This window comes from Camarhynchus parvulus, chromosome 2 (genome assembly GCF_901933205.1).
Source record: "Camarhynchus parvulus chromosome 2, STF_HiC, whole genome shotgun sequence".
In the NCBI taxonomy this organism is placed as follows: domain Eukaryota; kingdom Metazoa; phylum Chordata; class Aves; order Passeriformes; family Thraupidae; genus Camarhynchus; species Camarhynchus parvulus.
In genome coordinates, this window is record NC_044572.1 from 86,874,854 (window position 1) to 86,895,319 (window position 20,466).

Consider the following 20,466-nt stretch of genomic DNA (forward strand, 5'->3'; position numbering starts at 1 on the left):
ATTTTCTTTTTTACTCCATGTCTTCCTTTATTTATTTTTTTGTAATTTTCACAATAATTGATACTTCAGACTAAGTTTTCAGACATTTGCTCTCATAAATCAGAAAGCACAAGTCTTGTTTAGGAGCTGCCAACAGCCCTTTAAGAAGAGCATTATGAAATTAACAAAAGGTAAGAAAAAAAGAATGCTTTGACCTGTTTGTGATGGAGAGCATTCAAACTGTCAAGAGTTCCCTCAAGTGGCCATTAGAGATTGCTGAGGATAAACAAAGTTTGTATAGAAAATGACTGTATTACTGGGAAATCTCTAATTAGAGATAATGTGTCAGCATCGACAAATGTATAAGGAAACAAGAGTGTGGAACTCATAGAACCATGAAATGGCTTGGGTTGGAAGGAACCTTAAAGACCATTTAGCTCTAACTCCTCTTCCCTAGGCAGGGACACCATTACATAAAAAATCCCAGGGAAGACATCACATAAAATAAATCAGATGGAAAAGTAACAAATGGAAGAGAAAGAAGTTGAGAACAAATGGATGGAATTCCTTCACAGGGAATGTGTCTTGCAAATGAATCCTCATTATCTTTGTGCTATACTGGCGTTCTCACACACTACTTCCAAAGGGGGAGACACAGACTTCCCAATAATTCCCTCTTTTCCATTGCTTTCACACTGTCTACACCTCACCTTCAGTTTCCTTTTGGAAAAGCTGAATGCACTGCTACTCTCATGCCACCCTTCCACTGCTCTCTTCCCACCCACATTGTTTCTAAAATATGTCTTGCATCCTCTTCTAATTGGGGTTTTGACAAAGTAGTAGAAGGAAGTAGCGTATTGTTGTGTTTACTTTTCTTCATTGAGATGTGGCTTTCTGACAACAAAGCTGGGCTTGTTTTGGGAGTCATCCACCAGTAAGACTTGATCAAACCTGTTGCACCCTGAAGCAATTGTGCAAAATAGAGTTATGGCTGCTGCAACCTAATCACAAGCAAAAACATGTAGGTGAGCTGTAATTATCAACAGTTTTGCCATCTGATAACATTTACAGCAAACAGAAAATTACCAGAAGCAAATGAGTGGAAGCTTTTTCTTTTTTTTTTGCATAACCGACTACTGACTTTTCCCTGTAGTTGCATAAAAATTTCATCTCCACCAGAGAATCTATCCTGAACATTTTTCTTCACTGGATGTTGGAGGTTGAATTTCTGTATTCTCCTTCAGCACTGGAAGTACTTGAGACCCAACTGATAAAGTATCTGAAAAGGATGAGCAAAAGGGCTGGTTCATCAGGTATATGCCAAAGTTCGTCTGAAAAAAAGCAAAATATTTATTAAGATGCAATGCATGTTAGAGTAATCAAATCTACAGAGGATCTCACAACCCAGATATGTTTAGAAGAAATATATTGCTTTAAGAATAAGGAGGTATGTATTATGCCCATGTAATTAAGAACATTCTTAACTCATTAATTATAATAGACTGGTAAACAGAAGCTAATGCCATGCTATTCAAGAAGAATAACTTAAGTAAGTGGATAAATAGCACAGTATTTCATCATGAGCTCCATAGTATCATGTATGTAATTCACACTCCCTCATAATCCTGTTATTTAATGTCTGCTCTCGCCTCCTTGACAAATGCAGTTAATTTATTGTCACAAACAAAGGCTCTGCAGCATGGGAACACTGGTATGTTCCAACAGTAACGAAGTCTTGTATCTCCCACCATGAATGATTCCCTTTGTTAACAGAACTTTATTCTGCCTAGCCTCTGTGAGTTTCCCATAATTTGTTTTTTATGAATATTCTAGTACGTTTTACAGAAAATATTCAGAAAATTCATTTTATTGTTGCTTCCACTTGTTAAGTGTCATTATCTGTGAATCCATCCTGCATAAATATTTGAAATACTTAGAATATCTCTTTGGGATACTGAGTAATATAGAAAAGAAAAACTGAATATCCACTTTGCCCACTGGCCATGCAACCCTCACAGGCACCAAAGACCTGATCTGAGTGCCTGCATTCTTATGTGAGGTCTTGATCTCAAGCAGTTGAGTGTTACAGTTGTGGGTGTGATCTGGAAATGTCATAGGAAAAGACTGGTGTGGTTGTGTGGTTTTGTTTTCTGGCAGTGGATAATTTAGAAACATGCAAGAAAAAGATTTGTCATCTCATGACAATATTTTCCAAAGAATTAGATAATAGTTAATAAAAAATATGTAAAGTAGGCAAAAAAGGAACACTGAAGACCTTGTTAGATTGATAACAGATTTTTAGACTTCAAAAAGTCTTTGCTGCTTTAAACCGAGGACCTTGGAAACCTGATATTAATTTTCTTGTCTTTTCTTGCAGGTTTCAAAAAAAAAAGTATTTTGATATTTTTGGTACACTACAGCCAAAATGTGCAAGTAAATAAATAAGCAAACTAAATACAAAATTCTATTATCCTTTTCTATTTCCTGATTACATTTACTGCCATTTTTCAGATCAATGATTCTGCAATTGAGTGAATTACATTTAGAGCAGGTTAAAAAAATAGTAGGCAAAAGGGATTGCAATAAAGAAAAAAATAGATGACTTTAAGGGGGCATATTTCACAGTTTAAATATGAAGGCATTATGTTGTCTCCTATTCTTGCATCATGTAATTAAATAAAGATGAAGCAATGAGGTAACAGAGAACAGCTCTTAGTGGTAAGAGAGAGGTAAGTTTGAGACCTACTCCCAAGTAAGCGAGGTGCTGTAAAGCAGAGATCTATCCTAACATGGCCTCAGACCCTGAATTTGGGTCTTTCTGCTTCATTTGTAATTCTGAACATCAATGAGAAAAATGGGCCCTAAGCTATTCTTGGCTACCTCTGCTATTCCTTCATCCCACTGGCATGTGACATTAGAGGCCATGAGCTGGACCTCTCAGGCTTACCCTACTGCTGGTACTTTTTGGGTACCAGGGGCTGTATTGGTGTTAATCCTTGGTGGACACAGGGCACATCCTTGTGGTCAGTGTTCTAAGGTTACTGCTGAGGAATGACTGCAGCACTGTAAGATCCCAGCCTTCTAGCACAGTGATTCTGTTGGACCAACCGTGATGCTGTAATGGTGTCAGTAACTGTTTCATGTAAAATATTAAAGTACATAGTCTTATTTTTCCATTTTTGCTTTTCTCTCATTCATTGACAAGTTTCTCTATTGGCATAAATGATGTATTTTTCACCTTTATGGTTGATAAGTTGGATTCACCTCCTATACCCTAATACAAAAATGACAGTTGCCATGATTTTTTTTTTAAATCAGGCCATTGTAAAACAAATATTGTAAAATTAATACTAGTTCATGCTACACCACATTTCACACAGGAAGGAGTTTCTTAACTCATCCAGGTAAATGAGCTTATTTGATGCATGAGAAGTATTTTATTTATATTTACTGTATTGTCATCTTGATGTATCTTAAAATGAGACTAAAATAAATCTGGGCAGATTGTTCACTGTGAAGAACTTAATTTACCAATTTTTGTTATTGAAAATCATTTAGCAGGTTTTTTTTTGTTGTTGTTGTTGTTGTTTTTTTTATGCACCTTAAAACATTCAGAATTACTTAAAAAATACATGTCTGAATGCATCTTTTTTTCAGGAGTTCTCAAATGCTGTTTTGATACTGGTCCTTAGTATTTTCTTTCTCCGACTGGGCATCTCAAGTCTCAGTGTTTTTTTCAGTGAGTAATGCCTAAGGAGTTTCCAAGGTGATGATACACTGATGGTGTATCATACATATTTTAGTACTAATGCCTGTTCGGAATCGCCGACCTCTTTTTTTTTTTGTGAATGTTATTAAAAAAATTTAGCCTGTAATTGTCAGAACTGGATTTAACATCTTCTAAACAAATTTCCCTGCTTTTTTCAATAATTACAAATAATAACTCAGCAAGTACTGATAACAGCAATCACACACACACCCCTGCCAATCAACCACAAAAGCTTCATCTGCCGCTTCAGCTCTCTTTCAAGAGAAAGATAAAACGTAGAAATTCTCATATTTCTGATGAAAAATGATACTTTCAGATGCAGAGATTACAGCTTGCAGAGTTATTACAGTGAACCTCATAATCTCTACCTGCTACCTTTTCCTGGCTTCAAGGACATCTTATTCTGCATCTAATCTTCCCAGAACACACCAAGAACTGTGCAGGGAGTGCAGGACCATGGGCACCATGGCTTTATCTGGCAGTCAAGACTCTTCCCATCAATGTAAAATGTTACTGGAACAAAAAAATTTAAAGCTTCTTGATTAGGAAAAAGTAGACCACTTCACTGCTGGGAGAAAGAGAAAAAAACATACATATTCTTGCCAACAGTGAATCATATGATAGTCATCACACTCACTTAAAGGAGGAGCTATGAAATGCTGTCATTCTTGCATGTTGTTTCAAGTTCATTTACTGGATCAACAGTAATATGTTCTACTCAGAAATTCACTGACAAATACCCTGTGTACACCATCCCCTTCTGCAAGACAGAAACGTGAGAGGCTTCATCTGACAAAGGCCTGAGGTGGGATGTCTTCAAGCTATGACTCCTAAAGAATCAGTTAACACAGACTGGAACCTGGTAGAGAAATACCCTGCAAGAATGTGTAACAAGTACATAAATCATACTGCATGCTAATACTTAGCTTTGGATGAGTTCTGGATTTTGCCTCTCAGCTGCCATATCCCAGCAGAGAAATTTACCTGTCCAGGTCTTTTCATTTGTTCATACAATAACATAAACTCCCTCTCATCCAAAGATTTGGGAGATGCAATTATTAAAATTGTTTTTTTAATGTAATAATGTTTTATTAGCTTTAGATTTACTAGAATGTAAAGCCTTACAAAATAGGAAAGAGGAAGTACTCACTTCTGACATGCTGATTTTTATATTGGAAAAAGGCAAAATGTTAAGCTGGCATAGCTAAAACTCCATATTGTTCTGTTAAAAATATCTGGACCATAGAATGCTTCCTTAAGAACTGATATTCCTTTGTTCTACCTTAACTAAATACATTTTCCAGTTCAGTCACTGATGAGAAAAGAGAACCATATTATTTCAGAGGCCTATTAATTACAATCACTGTTCTCAAATGTTCCAGATATTTGAATAAAAAGCATTGCATGGTGTAAAGCCCTGTGTTACTATGAAAATAATGATAATGATGCATCAGATATGAGAGGTAATTTGCTATCCTTGCTAACATTTCACTAAGCAATCCAAAGGCATGGCATCTAATTCTGCAAGAAAAGAAGCTCTCCCAAGGCACAATGAGATACATAAAGGAGGATCAACAGACCCCAGAAAAAAACACAAGCTTTTTAGTGTATGAAGGCATGTGCAAACATAATGGATTTCCCTTGATGTACTGCTATCCATACATTCAGAGCAGGGCAGACTGCTAATGCAATAATTCCCTTTGCTACCTTGCCAGCAAGTCCCAGCTTATAGCACTGCTGCAAATCTACCCACAGGGCTTCCACTATCATTAGTGCTAAACGGCATCTGCAAAACACCAAAGAGAGGCAGGAATGCTGTGTTCTCCCTTTTCCACCTGTGTGTGTTTTGTGTCAGGTGGTGAGGCATGTGAAACAGCATGTGGCCATTTGCTTAATGGAATTGTCTAGTCTTTCCTAATCTCCTGCAGTAACAGAGAGCACTCTGCCACAGGAGGAGAGCTCATCTTTCCTTTCCAGTCAAGAATTACAGAAAGAATCCTTTATGAGTGTTTCTTCAGAAACCAGAGCTCAACTTCACTTTATGGAGGTGTTTACATTTTGTGTCAAACAATGATATAAAAGGTTTCATCAAAAGCAGCTGGCAAGGCTTCAGCAACATGCTTTGCATTTATCTGGAAAGATGTAAATCGCTTGGGTGGCTAGTTACAGTAGCTGGTCCTGAGTTTCAGCTGCAATCCATCTATGCAAAGGCTCCATCTTTCAATTTGAAGCACCAGACTCTCAGAGTCTCAGAGGAATGGAGAAAAATAGGATTTTAGAAATAAATATTGAACTACCTCCTACCAGAGGTAGGATATTAGAAATAAATATTGAACTACCTCCTACCAACCTTACATTATTTAGCTCATTATTGAAGTTCATTGGCAGTTCTGCTATTTGGGCTACTTGTTCGATAAATTTCAATGTAATCTTTTCAGGTTGGTGTTCTTGGAAAAAACAATCTAAAATGGTAAATATTGACATCTGTGTCTCTTTTCTATCCGCAATATCTTTAATGTTTTGGCAATCAACTTCCTATAGCAGCTTTCCAAAAACCTGGGAAACTATCTTAAATCTTATTTTTCTGCAATAGTTTTTTTTGTAGTTTGAATCAGATTATTGACAGATGGGAGAAAACACTGCTGATTTCCTTCACTGATTCTGCATCTGATAAAAAAAAAAAAAGAAAATTAAGTCTATTAGATGACTCCTTAGCAGAAAAGCACATGGTGGAGAAATGAGTCACCAAAGGATTAGCTCTGCGATTTAACACAGTCACATGAACTCGATGTTCCTTCTCTCTCCCCACTGTGAGCTGGGAAATGTTTGGATCAGTGTCCTCGGTTAGGTCTGCTAAGCACAGTAAAAATGCCACAGTCCTTCCTGGGTGCTGCTCACTGATGATCAGCTGGTGCCCATCACCACAGAGGTGACCTGCAGGACGAATGGGCTCGGAGGTCTTCTCAGACCAGACAGGCAAAGCTACCAGTTCAAACTCTCCCTTTCAATTGTCAGCTAAGCTCACCCTCATGCAGAGCAGGGCATGCTCACAAGATCCCATCTGCCAGCAGCGCTGAAGGCTGGGAAAAGACAAAAAAGGCTGAATTCCTGTGTCTTTGCAGCGTGAATATCGGTGCAGCTGAGGCAGAGAGAGTTCTCCCCCGCAGTGATCAGCAGCGCCTGCCTCGGCTCGCAGCACAGCCTTTATCAGGCGCCAGCTCCTTCTCGAGAGGCTGGATTGCTCTCTTTGCCTTAGCCCTGTTTGAATGAGCTACTTGGTTCCAGCAGTGCATCATGAAAATCTCTTCATTGCTGAGTTAATCAGAATGAGAGAGGAGCTCATCTTTGCTATGGGAAACAGGCAGAAGATGCTGTGCCTCTCCTGAGAATCTGCATCCTGAGTAAGGTTTTGCTGCCATTTTCTTGCAGAGTTCAGAGGGCTTTTTACAGAGGTTTCAAGTCATAATCCAGTAAAACACATATGGGCAGAAAAAGTCCTCTGCATAGTACACCTCATGTGGCAGCAGGGAGCATCCCTGTCCCCAGTGTCCCAGATGCAGCAGCTGTGGCTCACCATTACTCAGAAAGGGCCCCTGTCCTCAGGCATCCACCAGGGCCAGGAGCTCATCTCACAAAGGCTCATGTACGGTTGCACAGCAGGCTCTGCTCTCTGGAGCAGAGCCTGCTGTGCAAGCCTAAGTCACCTCAGGTCAGTGGGAAACTGTGCCTCCACAGCCGGTCCTGCTCACTGCACCGGGCTGCCTCCGACATGGAGCCAGAGGAGCTATTCACCGAGGACAACAGCCAACAAAAAGAAAGCCCTTTGTCTGCTTAATGAGTCACTGAGACGAATCAATTTTGGTGTTTTTTTTTTGGTCCAAACGTAGAATGCAGTATTTGTAACTTGTTTGTGCATTGTCTGGTCGAATGATTTTCAGCCTATTTGTTATTGCTCTGTGCTGGTGCTGTGCCCTGTCTCTGGTGTTTGGTGGGTACTGGCAAAGCTCCCAAGCCCTGACTGCCTAAGACACTTTAACAACAGGAGCTTAACCAACAGGAAGCAATGAATTTTGAATAAGGATTTTCAGCTAAATAAATACGTATGAGGAGATTTGTGGAGCCTATGGGATGCCGAACTGTCTGGCCATCATCTGAGCACTCTCGATTCCAAGAAGCAATGCAACCTAAGGAAGCAGGACCTCAAACATCCGTATTTCACACTTACTTTCTGGTCTTTCACACTTACTTTCCTCTTTCCTAAGCAATTACTCTCCACTTTGACTATATTCACATCTGCTCTGTTTTTCCTACTAACTAATTTCTCAGGGTAAGAATAAAGTTTAGTCTTACAAGCCAACTGTATAATTTCAAACACTTTCTGATTTTTCAGCCTATTTATTTTCTTAAATACATCAGTGCATCAGCTTGTATTTTTAAGACCAAAATAAACACACTGTAAAGAAGTACATACTGAATAAAAGCAAGCACAGTTAAAAATAATGCATATTAATAGTCCATTTCTGAATAAAAATGTACTTAGCATTTTATAGAAATAAACCATGTCATATCTGGGTTGTAAGCGCATCCTCTTTTTGCAGAAAAAATCCAAATGGTAACAACTTAGCTGTGAATATTCGCTCAGCAGATATTTCACTACCCATGCAATAAAGTCACTACATCTTTCATTACAGCTATTTTGAAGTACTGTACTGACCTTTCTACCTCTGGCAGCAGACAGGGACTGCAGAATTTCTTTGTTTCGTTCCCCAGACTGTTGATCAATGCAGATTATTTGACATCTGCTACATGGACCCACAACCTGAAATTTTAAAGTTAGAGTTAGGTTAAAGAAAGTTCATGGCTGTTTATCAAAGCAGTACATCATTGAACAGTAAAAGCTTCAGACTATCATAATATATTAAATACATACCTTTTGCATACCTTTTCTGTGGTTTTTCAAGCTTTCATTATGTAAAAGGTCAAGTCTGTTCACCTAATGTAGTAAGTCTACTGGCAAAAGTCTCACTGGATTTTTAATTCTCTTTTTTCTTTTTTTAAGGAAAACTTTCTCAGAGACAGAATCTGAGAAATACCAGACATTTACATATTTGTATTTCCTGATGGCTCCACTTCTGTGGGTGAGCAGGGCTGCTTGCCCAAAGAACTGAAAACAAAATTAAGCCAATGCCTCAGGATCCAACCCAAGGAGGATTTTCTTGGGACTGGGAAATGCACAACATATTTCTTATACGCATGCACTTTTAGATACTCAGAATGTAAAATATTTAAATGTACAAGTTTACTTAATCAGAAGAAATAATTAATCTTCTATCATCTATTATATGATGTTAACATCATATGTAGCTGTTCTTAAAGCTAATTGTTGTTTGAACTAAAGTATGCTTTTAGGGGGAAAAACCCCAACCCTGCAAAAAATTTCTTTTAGAGCTTTAAAATGGAGAAAGGACGACATATTGCACTTTCACTTAACACTGTATCCCTAACTTTAGCAAAGCTGTACATTACAGAAATTATGTCTTACAGTATATCTCAGCATACAAATTCTACTTTTGTAAAATGTGCCATAAATTTCAAATAGGGCAAATAATTAAACTGTACACTTAGAACATTTTATGTGCTGATCTGAAGTGATATTTCAGGTTTTTGAGATGCATCTAGACTGCTTGTATAACTCTTCAGCGTAATCATCAACATCAAACATCAGCTCTTTTAGAAAATTATTTTCCACAGCTCTATTTTTTAATCAAAAGAACAAGACAGAGAAGGAAATATCTTTTCCTGCTTTACTTCGTTCAACAGCTTCTACCATTTTTTTGGCATAAAGAAATATTAACATAATTTCTACTGTTACTACACCAATATCTGAAAAAGGACCTAGCAGAGATGGGAAAAGACAATGCAAGTTACATAAGCCTTTCTATTTTTGCCTTGTATTCCGAAAGTATATCAATGCCAGAAATAGGAATGCCTTTTATTTTGTAGTTTTACAGTAACTTATCAACAGGATCCTCGGCTGAACTCCCCAATGTAACTCCAGCCTCCGACAAGCTATACACCATGGATTTTGTTCTTTTTGTTCCTCATTTCTTACTTATAGCAATTTTTCCTTAATTTTCTGTAACTTATATTGCATCTTACTGATCAAAGTACACGTAAGAAGAGAGCAGATAAGCAATATTTTCCACCCTTGCTGAAAAAGTTTTTTACAGCATGCTGACTAGAAAAAAAAGTGATACCTATCACATTTTCTAGATTTGACCTCAGTACTCCTGTCATTCACACTTAAATTATAATCTCTAAGAAAACAACAAATAAGCCACTTTCACATCCTAGGCAAAGCATCTTCAAATACATATTTCATATCTCCTGGCCAGACAAATTCAGCAGAACATTTAATACATGTGTGCATCATTCCCTTAGGTGTCATGTAGCTTTTACAGATTCTTTGTTAAGAGCTTTTCTTGAAAGAATGTATTTACAAACAAGGTCTGACTCTTCAGCATTTTCCTTACAGTACAAAGGACATTATGTTTTTTAGCTACGAGCATACCAAAAAACCCTACCAGGCCAGAATTAGAAACATTCCTTGAGTGAAGACTAGGACAAGATGTATACAAAAGAGGGCAATAGACCATGACTGTTCACTCGTATTCATGTCCAGTCTCTGGCCATCAGTTGCTTGATTTGCAGTGATGTGAGGTTATATTTGGACTACTGTGCTGAACAGCAACAAGTATTCTCTGCTGACGTGCTGGCTAAATATGTGCTGTAAACTCTGCCTAAAAAACCTGATTATTATTCAGTTCAGATAGATAAAGGTAAGAAACACTATGAATTATGAAATTCAATGGAAGTGTCGAGATATATGGCAAAGCCTCTTAAATATATTGAGGTATGTTTGTCACAGGACACATCATTTTTTTTCCCCCACACTTCATAAATTTACCTGCACAAAGTGTGCTGCCCATATTCTTTGATTTAGGAATCAAAGCCTTGTAAAAATTGCTTTGTCTCCAAAAATTGGAATCAAAATGCTTTGTGATACCCTGGGGCACGGACAAGAGAGAAAAGGTCACACCTGGAATTGCAGAGCACCTATTGAAATCTCAGCCCACTCCTCCTCTTCAAAGGACTCTGGTGCACTGATGACAATGTTGGCACGGAAACGTCGGATCAATTCCGCTATTTCCAATGGCTCCTTCAATCTGTCTCACAGAGTTGACAAAGCAAAAGAAAAATTAAAATTATTAACTAATTTTGCACTAGATGTTTGTGCTGTAAGACTCTGGTGGCTCATGTGATTAGCAAATGCTTCTCCAGAATAACATGGACCAAGTTTTATTACAAAGGCTATGGAAATGGCACAAGGTACTCAACTAGAGTTTGTAACCTCCCAGCCATAATATATAACCCTCTAGGTGGCTTCTTCAGAGGTGTAACCTGGAACTATAGGTACGAAAACATGTAGACAGGCGACTGTGAACCATGCATATGAGAAAATTCCCAAATTGTTATCATATGTAAGGCTAATGGTAACAAGTAGAAAGATCTTTTCAGTTAGCAATCATTTGACTTGTTAAATATTGTAAAAATAGAAGCTTCTAGAGCCAAAGGCAAATAAAATTTTATTCTGCACATGCTGCAATGTCAGAAGGGACAAAACCAGTAGTTGCTGAAGGTGAAAAAGGCCAGTAAAATAATTTTATGAGAGATATATCCCTCATATTATTATTATTTGCCTTTGGGAGGCAGCAGATTTCACCAAACGATAGGTGTTTTAAAAAAATTAATCTCTGTGTGGTGATATCTCCCCCTCTTTACAAGCATTTGAGCTGCCAGAGTGTAGATTTGTGTCAGTGTGGAGAATGTATATGAGACAGAAAGAGGAGCAGACTGCATACAAATATAAGAAATCTTGCTGCATCTTTGAATTGCCATCCTTTACTCTTCCTCTAAAGAAGAACTTGAACAGCAGCGAAAAGAAAAAAAAAAAAGACACTGCAAATTTTCCAGAGGATTCTCTCAGTGCCACAGTGAATGGAGAAGAAACTTCTTTCTGCATTAGCTGTTAAGGAAATGAACCATTTTTACTCCATAAACTGTACTCTGACAACTTAGGGATATGACATCCTACAGCAGAGGCAGAAACCTGGGTAAGCAGTGAAGAGAGGCATTTCTGTCCCAAAAGAAAAAAAAATCAAGAAAAAAGTAAGGACATACAGCTTAAAATGTATTTTAGTTAGAGAAAAAACATGCAAAATCAAAGTACAGGGAAAACTTCACATCAAGCAGTCTTGGCAGAGGTGGCCTGTTAGGTGAAAAAAAAGAGCTTGGTTTTATTTTAAACAGTCTGGATGATCTTTTCCAGCAGACAAAACTGCATGAGGATAAACTGCCTGTGCAGACTTTCAGACAGACCACAGAAGCCCAGCTGCACCAAGCCCCAGTGTTCACAAGGGCTCCAGTAGCCTGGGGGTAGAAAGTGGGATGAGAAGCTGCAAGGCTACAGGTTTTCCCTCAAGATTCCACAGTTAATCCCATGGCTGAGACACAATTTGCAATGAATGCAGGAGGTGGGAGCCAACAGGAAGCATAGATTATGCCAGTGCTCATACAAACAAGAAGGAAAATAGCAGTTAACTGTGAACACATTCAATTATGCTGCTGTGCTTCCCAGCTTTGCTGTGGGCTCTTGGAGTTTGGCTGCAGTGGAGCCTCTAGTTTTGACTGTGTTTTGCAAAATCTAAGTGCCTGACACCCCAGCCTGCACTGGGAGCATCAAAAGCCCAGTAACCTGAGAGCCAGGCCTGCAGTGTCCTGAGACAGCTGCTGAAAAAAACTTCAAGCTTCTGCTAATCTACCCTTTGCTGCTGAGCTCAAAGACTGCAATGCCCCTACACCAACCTCTCTGCCTTCAACCTACTTCGGCTCACATCCAGAATACCTCACCTCTCTTGCACCTCCCCCAGCCCTTAGAAATGCTTGTAATTACTTGGCAACATGTATCTGAGTAAACTTCCATTATTTCTTCTCCCACAAAACGTGCATTGGTTTATTTAGTGGCAGGTACCTTCATCCTGCAAATCCTAACACGGATCTGTTTTGAAAATCAGTGTAATGTGCCAAAGTCAGCCTAGATGCTTTGGATTTTCACAGCAGTGGGCTCTACAATGAAGAATGAATTGCCTATATTTAACAGGCAAACTTGAAAATTAATATTTATATCCTCAGGGTTACAGTTCTAACAAGAACATTTGAGCATTAGGCCAGGCCATAGGGATTTGCATGGAGGTGACCTGTAATGGAAACAGCAGAGAGACAAATGTCTGCAGGTACATGTAGCCCTCCAACAGTATACTGGATTCTAATTTTTAATTGAATTGCTGTTTCTGTTTTAGATGACCTCTCAAGAACCAAGTGCAAACTGGAAGACTAGTTTTTACTTATGGAAGATGTAAAGTGAAATTATAAAAAACTTAATTGAAAATTGAAATAGTTTCGTAAAATTTAGCAGGTTTCATTTTAGCAAAACCAAACTCAAATGCCAAGAAGCTAAATAATACTTTCTAAAAATCCTACAATATTTAATAAAGACCCATAAGTGCAGTTCTTAAAAGTACATTGGATAGTTATTTGGAAAGTCCATACTCCATGAATTAGTAACAGTGCAGAATGAGGATGCTGTATATCTGAACTTATTTCTCCAGCACCCAGAGAAGGCACTGCATGGCAAAATGCATGGAAGCGAGGACACTTCCAACTCACACTGCAGAGTGAGAAGCCAGATGTTTCTCAGTCACTATTACAGCTCTGGTCACATCTGGAGTTTCCTTTGAGGAAAAGGAGATTACAAGCCTAGTTGTGCTGGAAGATATTAGGTGTAAAATCAGTGTATCATCTGATGTTGAATGTTTTACTGAAGCTCATTGTTCTCCTTTGTCCTCACTTGCTGCTTCTTATTCTTCATCTTTGCACTCAAATCCCACATCTGGAAAGTTCCACACTGAGTCTTATCATGGAAAATGCCCATCCTGAGTAAGGGATGTCTGCAAGAAGTGCCCTCCCAAGGAGATATAACCCAGCCAGTAAGCCTCACAAGAAGACATTGTCACTGAGAAAGGGTAGTCAAAATACTGAGAGATGGACTGCTTCAAACCTTTTCTACAATAATTTCCCATGATATTCTAAAATTGCCCAACAGTCTGCTCCTGAAGAAAGAAAATCCTTGGACAAAGCAAGCTCCAGTGGTCTTGGTGATGCTTCATTCAGTCAGTGGATTTAAATCCTGAAGCTATATACATATCCTCCTGCAGATATACAGATACATATATCCTCTTCTACTGAAAGCAGGAATTTTCAATGCAGGGGATATGTTTGGTGGGTGACTAAGAGAAGAGAAGATGACTCCAGGAAGAAGCAAGAGAGAAGTTTTAAGAGCAAGGAAAAGAGGCCTCAGATACAAATGCTGGGGGTGTGGGATACACAGACATAATGGAGGACTTGAGGGAAGATTTTTTGCAGAATTTGAATATTTCCTAGTTATAGTCAAGAAACAAAAATTTTCTGTAGTTAGAATATGAAAATTTGTTTGGTAATGGGTTTATCTTTGAACTATGGACTGACTCAGTGTTTAATTTGCTGCTTCTATCTCCCACTTTTGTATAAGTAAAAACAAATTAAATTAAGAAATACAATTATTCCAGTCCTGAAAATACTTTCAAATTATTTCTGTTATGCATATTTACTCTAAATCTTAATAATTCCCATGGGAGAGAAATAGTTCAGCCAGACTTTATATTTTTACCTGCCAGACAATTTATGTTGAGAAAAACTCTATCCTTGTTCTTCTGACAGAAAGAAGTTGGCCAATTCTCAATATCTTTCCACCAAATTATCTGACAAAAATTTCATTTAAATTTTCCTAAACAACACTGGTAGACAGATGATGCTCACACATTTGATCCAAATTTTCAGAAAACATAAAATAATTAGTAATTACAGAAGTTTAGTAGCTATATATTTTTTGAATGTTGAAAAGTAACTATCTCTATATTCCCACATAAAACACCTGTATTGGCATCTTATGGCAAGATTCTGGAATCCAAGATCACTGAGAGACATTTGGAGACAGAAGCATCTTACCTTGCAGAAATGTGTTCTTTCAGCTGCAGAATGCTTGCTACATTTATCAGGAGGTATTGTGCTTCGTTCACAAGAGAGAGTGAGATGTTTGTCGCAGATGACAGACCTAAAAAAAAATCAATCCAACATTCTAAAATCATCATAAAAATTAGTAATTTCACCTCATCTTTCCTTTGACCTCTTACTCATTCTCATTGCTAGTTTATTCATTTGGTTCCAGGCACTAAGGAAATATTCCAAGGATGCCCTCCAACCTGCAAATGGTTATGATGCAATGCAGTTAGAAATTGAGATAGAGGTGAGATTTTACCAAATTTGTAAAATAGTTTACAAGAGCAATATCTATGCATTTGCAATACTCTTTCAATTATTTTTGTAATGAAATTCAATCTCTGAAAAAATTATCTGGTTATTCATAATCATTTTTCTAAATGGTCTCTTTGAGTTTCCAGACAAAATCATGGTCATGATAATAACTTCCCCCCCATACTGGTGCATCTGTACATTTTCACCAAATTTAACAAGTAGAAGGGCATCAAAAAGTCAGTTTGGGTATAACATAATGACTAGATCTATACTGGATAACTCTTTCGGCCTTTATCACCTATACACTCAGTGTGAAGTCCATGAGCCTGATTTTTGCATAAGGAATCACAAATATTTTTAAGGATGACAACATACCTTTTGTATTTTTCTGATGTGACTTGCTTTTCATGTCTGAACTTTGTCTTATCAAGCGACACGGACGACCAAGGAATGTAGAAAGCCAGCCAGCAATTCTTTCTCCACAGTCATACGTTTTTACCCTATTACAAGAAGAGAGGAAGTTTAAATTTGATTGGCCAAACATCAATTTGCAAAACAGAAGTCAAATTGTGAAGATGTTTATTCTGCTTCCTTCAATACAAAGTATAGAATCCATACTGTCTGATGAATGTCTGATGTGAAGCTCTGCATGACTCTAACTCCCCATGTCCTCAAGTTTACTCCTTTCCTCTTGAAGCTGACTTTCACAAGATCTAATTTAGTTTAGTTTGGAAAATTACTATGGAATAAAGAATTAGTCATAACACTGAAGACACTGACTCTGAAGTACAATAAGTGGTTGTCCATATAACAATATTACAATACAATATTATGAAATAGTCACACTCTGGTCTGTACTTCTTGCTAAAAACAGAGAGGAATGATCTGAGTTCAATTTAAGACTGCTTTGCTGTGTGTAATTTTTAATGATTCCATCAGGTACAATGATGTTACCTCTCTAATTTAAATCATGTTTGTACTGACATTTCATATTGAAATATGGCTCCACTAACAGAGGCCAAGCATCTCTCTAAAGATGATTTCCATTACTTTTAAAATGTCTAGTGAGTTATGCAAGCTGGCAATAGAATTGCCTTCTTTACCTGGATGTAATCATTCCTAGAGGGACTTTGAAATAATCTCTTTCAATCCAAGAAGGCCACTGATGCTGTTTGACATTAGATTCCTCAGCCCCGAGTAAACCTAATGTCATTTAAATCTCCCAGACATCTCGTTTAAATCAGTTGTCTGGGTTTCACTCACAGATAATGGAAAGAAGTAAGTAGTTCCCATCTATATTAGACCTCAGGATGGGATGACTCTCACTGTGGGAATGTTCAACTCTCTACTGACCACATAAAGAGATTTGACTGATACCTAACTTTAAATGTAAGAGGAATGTGACTTATGCTGACTAGGAAAGATTCCTATAGCAAGGAAAGTGAAGTAGTTGTGTTCCTATGCTCACCTTGATGTCCTATCCAGCCAAAGAAGTTGATCTGCATGGAAACCATGTGCTTTGTAAAACAAGAAAAGAGCTACTCACAGCAAAAGGTGCTAAACCCCAGGATTGAGAGGAAATTGGCTTGGCTTTACAAACTGCTCTGTTGTGTTCAACTGAATTTCACAGGTACAAAGCCAGCAGAAGTGAAACAAAGGAGATTTTATAATCCTGCATGGAACTGGTATCTCTTCAGTGCTTATTCTGAATTTTGAATTATGGTGCAGCTCTGCATCCCTCTCCCCACTCAGAGTGGACAGATGTCAAACAGAGCTGCATCTAGCCAGTGATGCCCTAGAACTGAAATGGTATTCTGGCATGAGTATGAGATGCAGGCACCATGTCAAGAAAGAGGCCAAAAGGTGAATGTCCCCATGAGATTTCACAGTCTGAACTGTGTTAGGGAGAAGGCTGTTAATGAGAACACATGAATCTTCCATGATAACAGTGCAGGTGAAACAAATTCCTCCAATATTTTTTTCCACCTTCACAGAGGTTCTAGGGGTGTTTAAAATCTCTCTTGAGTCAATTGCCTCTGGCAGCCTGTTAGAAATTAATACTGTATAAATCAGGAAGAAAGTTTTGCCCTCCCTTTATACACTTATTGTTTTGAGTCACAGTGGCTGAGTTAGAGACTCACACCATTCTTGATATTTCATCAAATGCCACTGTGTAGTTTTTGTATTCCAAACCACGTGTTTTCAAATTGCTTTCCCCTATTGTCAGACCATTTTCTGAGCAAGTACCATCATCTCTTCAAGGTCTTAGTCAAAGTCATTCTGTTGTAGCTCAATTCTACTTGTTTTCTGCTTGTGTTTATTTTTGTGGAGTATAACTTTACATCTGTCAGCATTACATTTCATTTGGCACATGTCAGGCAATTTATAAAGGAGAGCCTATTTCTCTCTGATTTCACTTGCTGTTTGCCTTGAGTTTCCCACTCATCTTTCTATTATGTCATTTAGCTTCAGTGCATTACAACTGGTCCCTCTAGCAGGGTAATTTACAGAACAAGAAACAAGGACAGATGAAGTCTGAATATTGATCCCATGGGATATAATACAACAGGCTCAGTTCACCTTGTTCTTAACTAAACCCTTGTCTTCTACCACTGCTACACTTCCCTTGATCTCTTTGATACCGCAACCTGTCAAAGAGGAGGTTGTGTCCTTGCTTACTTCAGTAGAGCAGCAACCTTGAGCATTTAGGGTCTTCTTCAGCATCAATCCTATCAACATTGCTTCTACTTTCATCATTTATGTCACTGGTAGACATTGTACCAGAAAGCCGGGTCCCTCTGATTTGAGCAGCCCCTGCTGGGATGAAGGCTAACGTTGATGAATTGCTTCAGGAGGGAAATTTGGGCTCATTAAACTTCCACGGCTGCTGCAAAATTAAACTTCCTCACACGACTGCTTGCAGATTCTACATCATGTACTTTTCTCAGTTATCTCAGTCTAAATTCAGGGTAAGCCAACAGAACTGGCTGAAATAACAGCATCAGAGCACAGAACTAATAAATAGAAAATACATTCACTAGGCATTTCTTTCGAATAAAAGCCTTTTAACAAAGACTTTTGGCCCAACTGCTTACCTTAGACATGTCGCAGAAAAGACCCCTGACCACAAATCACCTCCTGTCCTCCTGCAAAGCACTGTTTTTCTCATTATTTTTGGCCCTGGAGGCTCCTCTGCTGAAACACTGGAAACTGGTATAAATGGCTATTGGGTCTCTGAGCAGTTTCAGAGCCTCATCCATGTTGTTCACTCACCCTGCTTTACTTCTTGCCTTGTTTATTTGCTAGTTACAGCCCACTCCTTGCAATTTTCTTTCATAACCCCTTTCTTGTTCATTCTGTTCTTTCCTTCCTTCACAGAACTCTAAGAAAGTTTGCCATGAAAACTTCCAATTTGATATAAAAAAATGACACAGTCAGTTACATGAAAGAGAAGCTACAATAAACAGTATGGCAACAAATTTTATGCACACAGAGAGAAAGATAACTCAGGCTGTTTTATAGCCTGTAATAGATGGGCTTACCATGGGGAGGCTAGGGATGAGTCAACACTAAGGGAAGTGGGACAGATGGTTAAAACAAATGACTCTTGGGTGGGTTCCACTACCTGAGGAAAATACACTTCTGAGGAAAAGATCCTCTTTATCATCTGAATAGCTAGTAGAAAAGAAGGAGAAGATAATTTTCTGCATGGCTCCATGGGGAAATTGCCAGGTCTTCTGCTGGTTTGTTTATGTGTTACTCAGAGAAGCAAATGTAGAGGGCTACAAAAAATTAGTATACCTTAGTGAAAGGAAGACATAAATCTTTAAGTACCTCTTTTAGTTGGACTTACCAAGAGACTCATTGAAAAGAAACATAGTAGATAATGCAAATGTACTTTAGGAAGGCACTTGATACACTGCCACTCAGAAAACTTAATGAGACTGCAGGAAGTTCTTAGAAAATATGATGAATAAACACTTAAGTCTATGGATAGGAAATAATTTTATTCCTAATGTTATATTCACTGAAGTGGTATGTCTCCTGATTAGAATTAATGTTATTTAACTTACATACCTGCAAGTTAAGATTGTTAAGGGGACACTGAACAACATGGGTGGTCAAAACAAAATTTAAAAGGGTTGTAAATATGGAAAGCTGTTTATAACTTTAGAAGGTTCTAGCAATTTTAAATCCATGTGGTATGAAATGGGCAAAGCTGCTAACATCATCACTATTAAATGTGGGAACTGAATTCAAGTCCTGCTGAGACGCCCAGTTGACATTTGGAGGTAACTGGGGACACCTTCTTTTCTCATGCTTGGGGCAAGTAAATAAAAAGATCTCACTCATTCAAGTGAGGGCAAAGCCAGTTTACTGTACTGTCCTTCCTCTCCTTTCTTCATGTTTTGAAATTTTTTACTGTTTTCTATCAGACATGCTGGGCTAGCCAACTTACTTATTTAAATAGGACCACTCTCCTGGTTCACTAATCATTCATTGCTTTCCACCATTTTTTCAAGGACTTCTGTCTGTGTTCACATCCTGAGTGCCACTACAGTGATTTTCAGCTTCAGTACCTCTCTGCTCTCCCTTACCTGTGTGAACAGACTTTACTCTCACAGATCACAGCCTCTTTTACAGTATTGTCTTCTAGTGGCACAGATATTGGGTCCATGCCTAGGTGGGAAGACAGAAAGTCATATTTAAATAAAAAAATTATGAAGAATGATAGGATCATGAAAAAAGTTCCTATTTTTGCTCCTTTCCACAGTCACAGCAGCCTCACAAACAGCAAATAAAAACATCTTTTTTCTTTTTGCCAGAATTATATTCTCTGCCGGCAGGTGGCTCCAAATGATAAAACAAAGCGCAAAGGCTGCAGATGACCTTGGTACTCAAAGCATATTTAAAAAATACACAATTTCAGCTTTGAGTAATTTCCTTCTCTGTTTATCTCAGGCAACAAAACTAGCACAGAATTATATGGCCTCAGTCATGGTTTCTGTTGGAAGGATGGCTCCTCTGACAAGTCAAGAGATGATGTTAAACACTGTCAAGTTGGAGTAGAGGGATTGAATGATATGAAAGATGGAGGAGGGGGGAAGAAAAAAAGAGGCACAGTCTGTTCAAAAAAAGAAATATACTGTGAGAAAAAACTATTATAATTTAAAGAACAAATGTATGGAAAACTGCAAATGAGACAATTATTCCCATCTATTCATCTCCAAGTTTAAACCAGCTGAGGA

General features: G+C 38.1%; 1 protein-coding gene across 1 annotated transcript in view; it reads right to left on the minus strand.

The window, feature by feature from the left end:
- Nucleotides 1-1,163: 1,163 nt before the first annotated feature.
- MOCOS (molybdenum cofactor sulfurase) overlaps nt 1,164-20,466 on the minus strand; it is a 206,378-nt gene continuing 187,075 nt past the window's right edge. Inside the window, exons 10-15 of the mRNA XM_030971831.1 lie at nt 19,816-19,897; nt 15,593-15,717; nt 14,912-15,017; nt 10,848-10,974; nt 8,463-8,567; nt 1,164-1,310 (exon numbers count right to left, since the gene is read on the minus strand). Coding sequence (XP_030827691.1) covers nt 1,164-1,310; nt 8,463-8,567; nt 10,848-10,974; nt 14,912-15,017; nt 15,593-15,717; nt 19,816-19,897 — 692 coding nt within the window. The remainder of the gene's footprint in view (nt 1,311-8,462; nt 8,568-10,847; nt 10,975-14,911; nt 15,018-15,592; nt 15,718-19,815; nt 19,898-20,466) is intronic.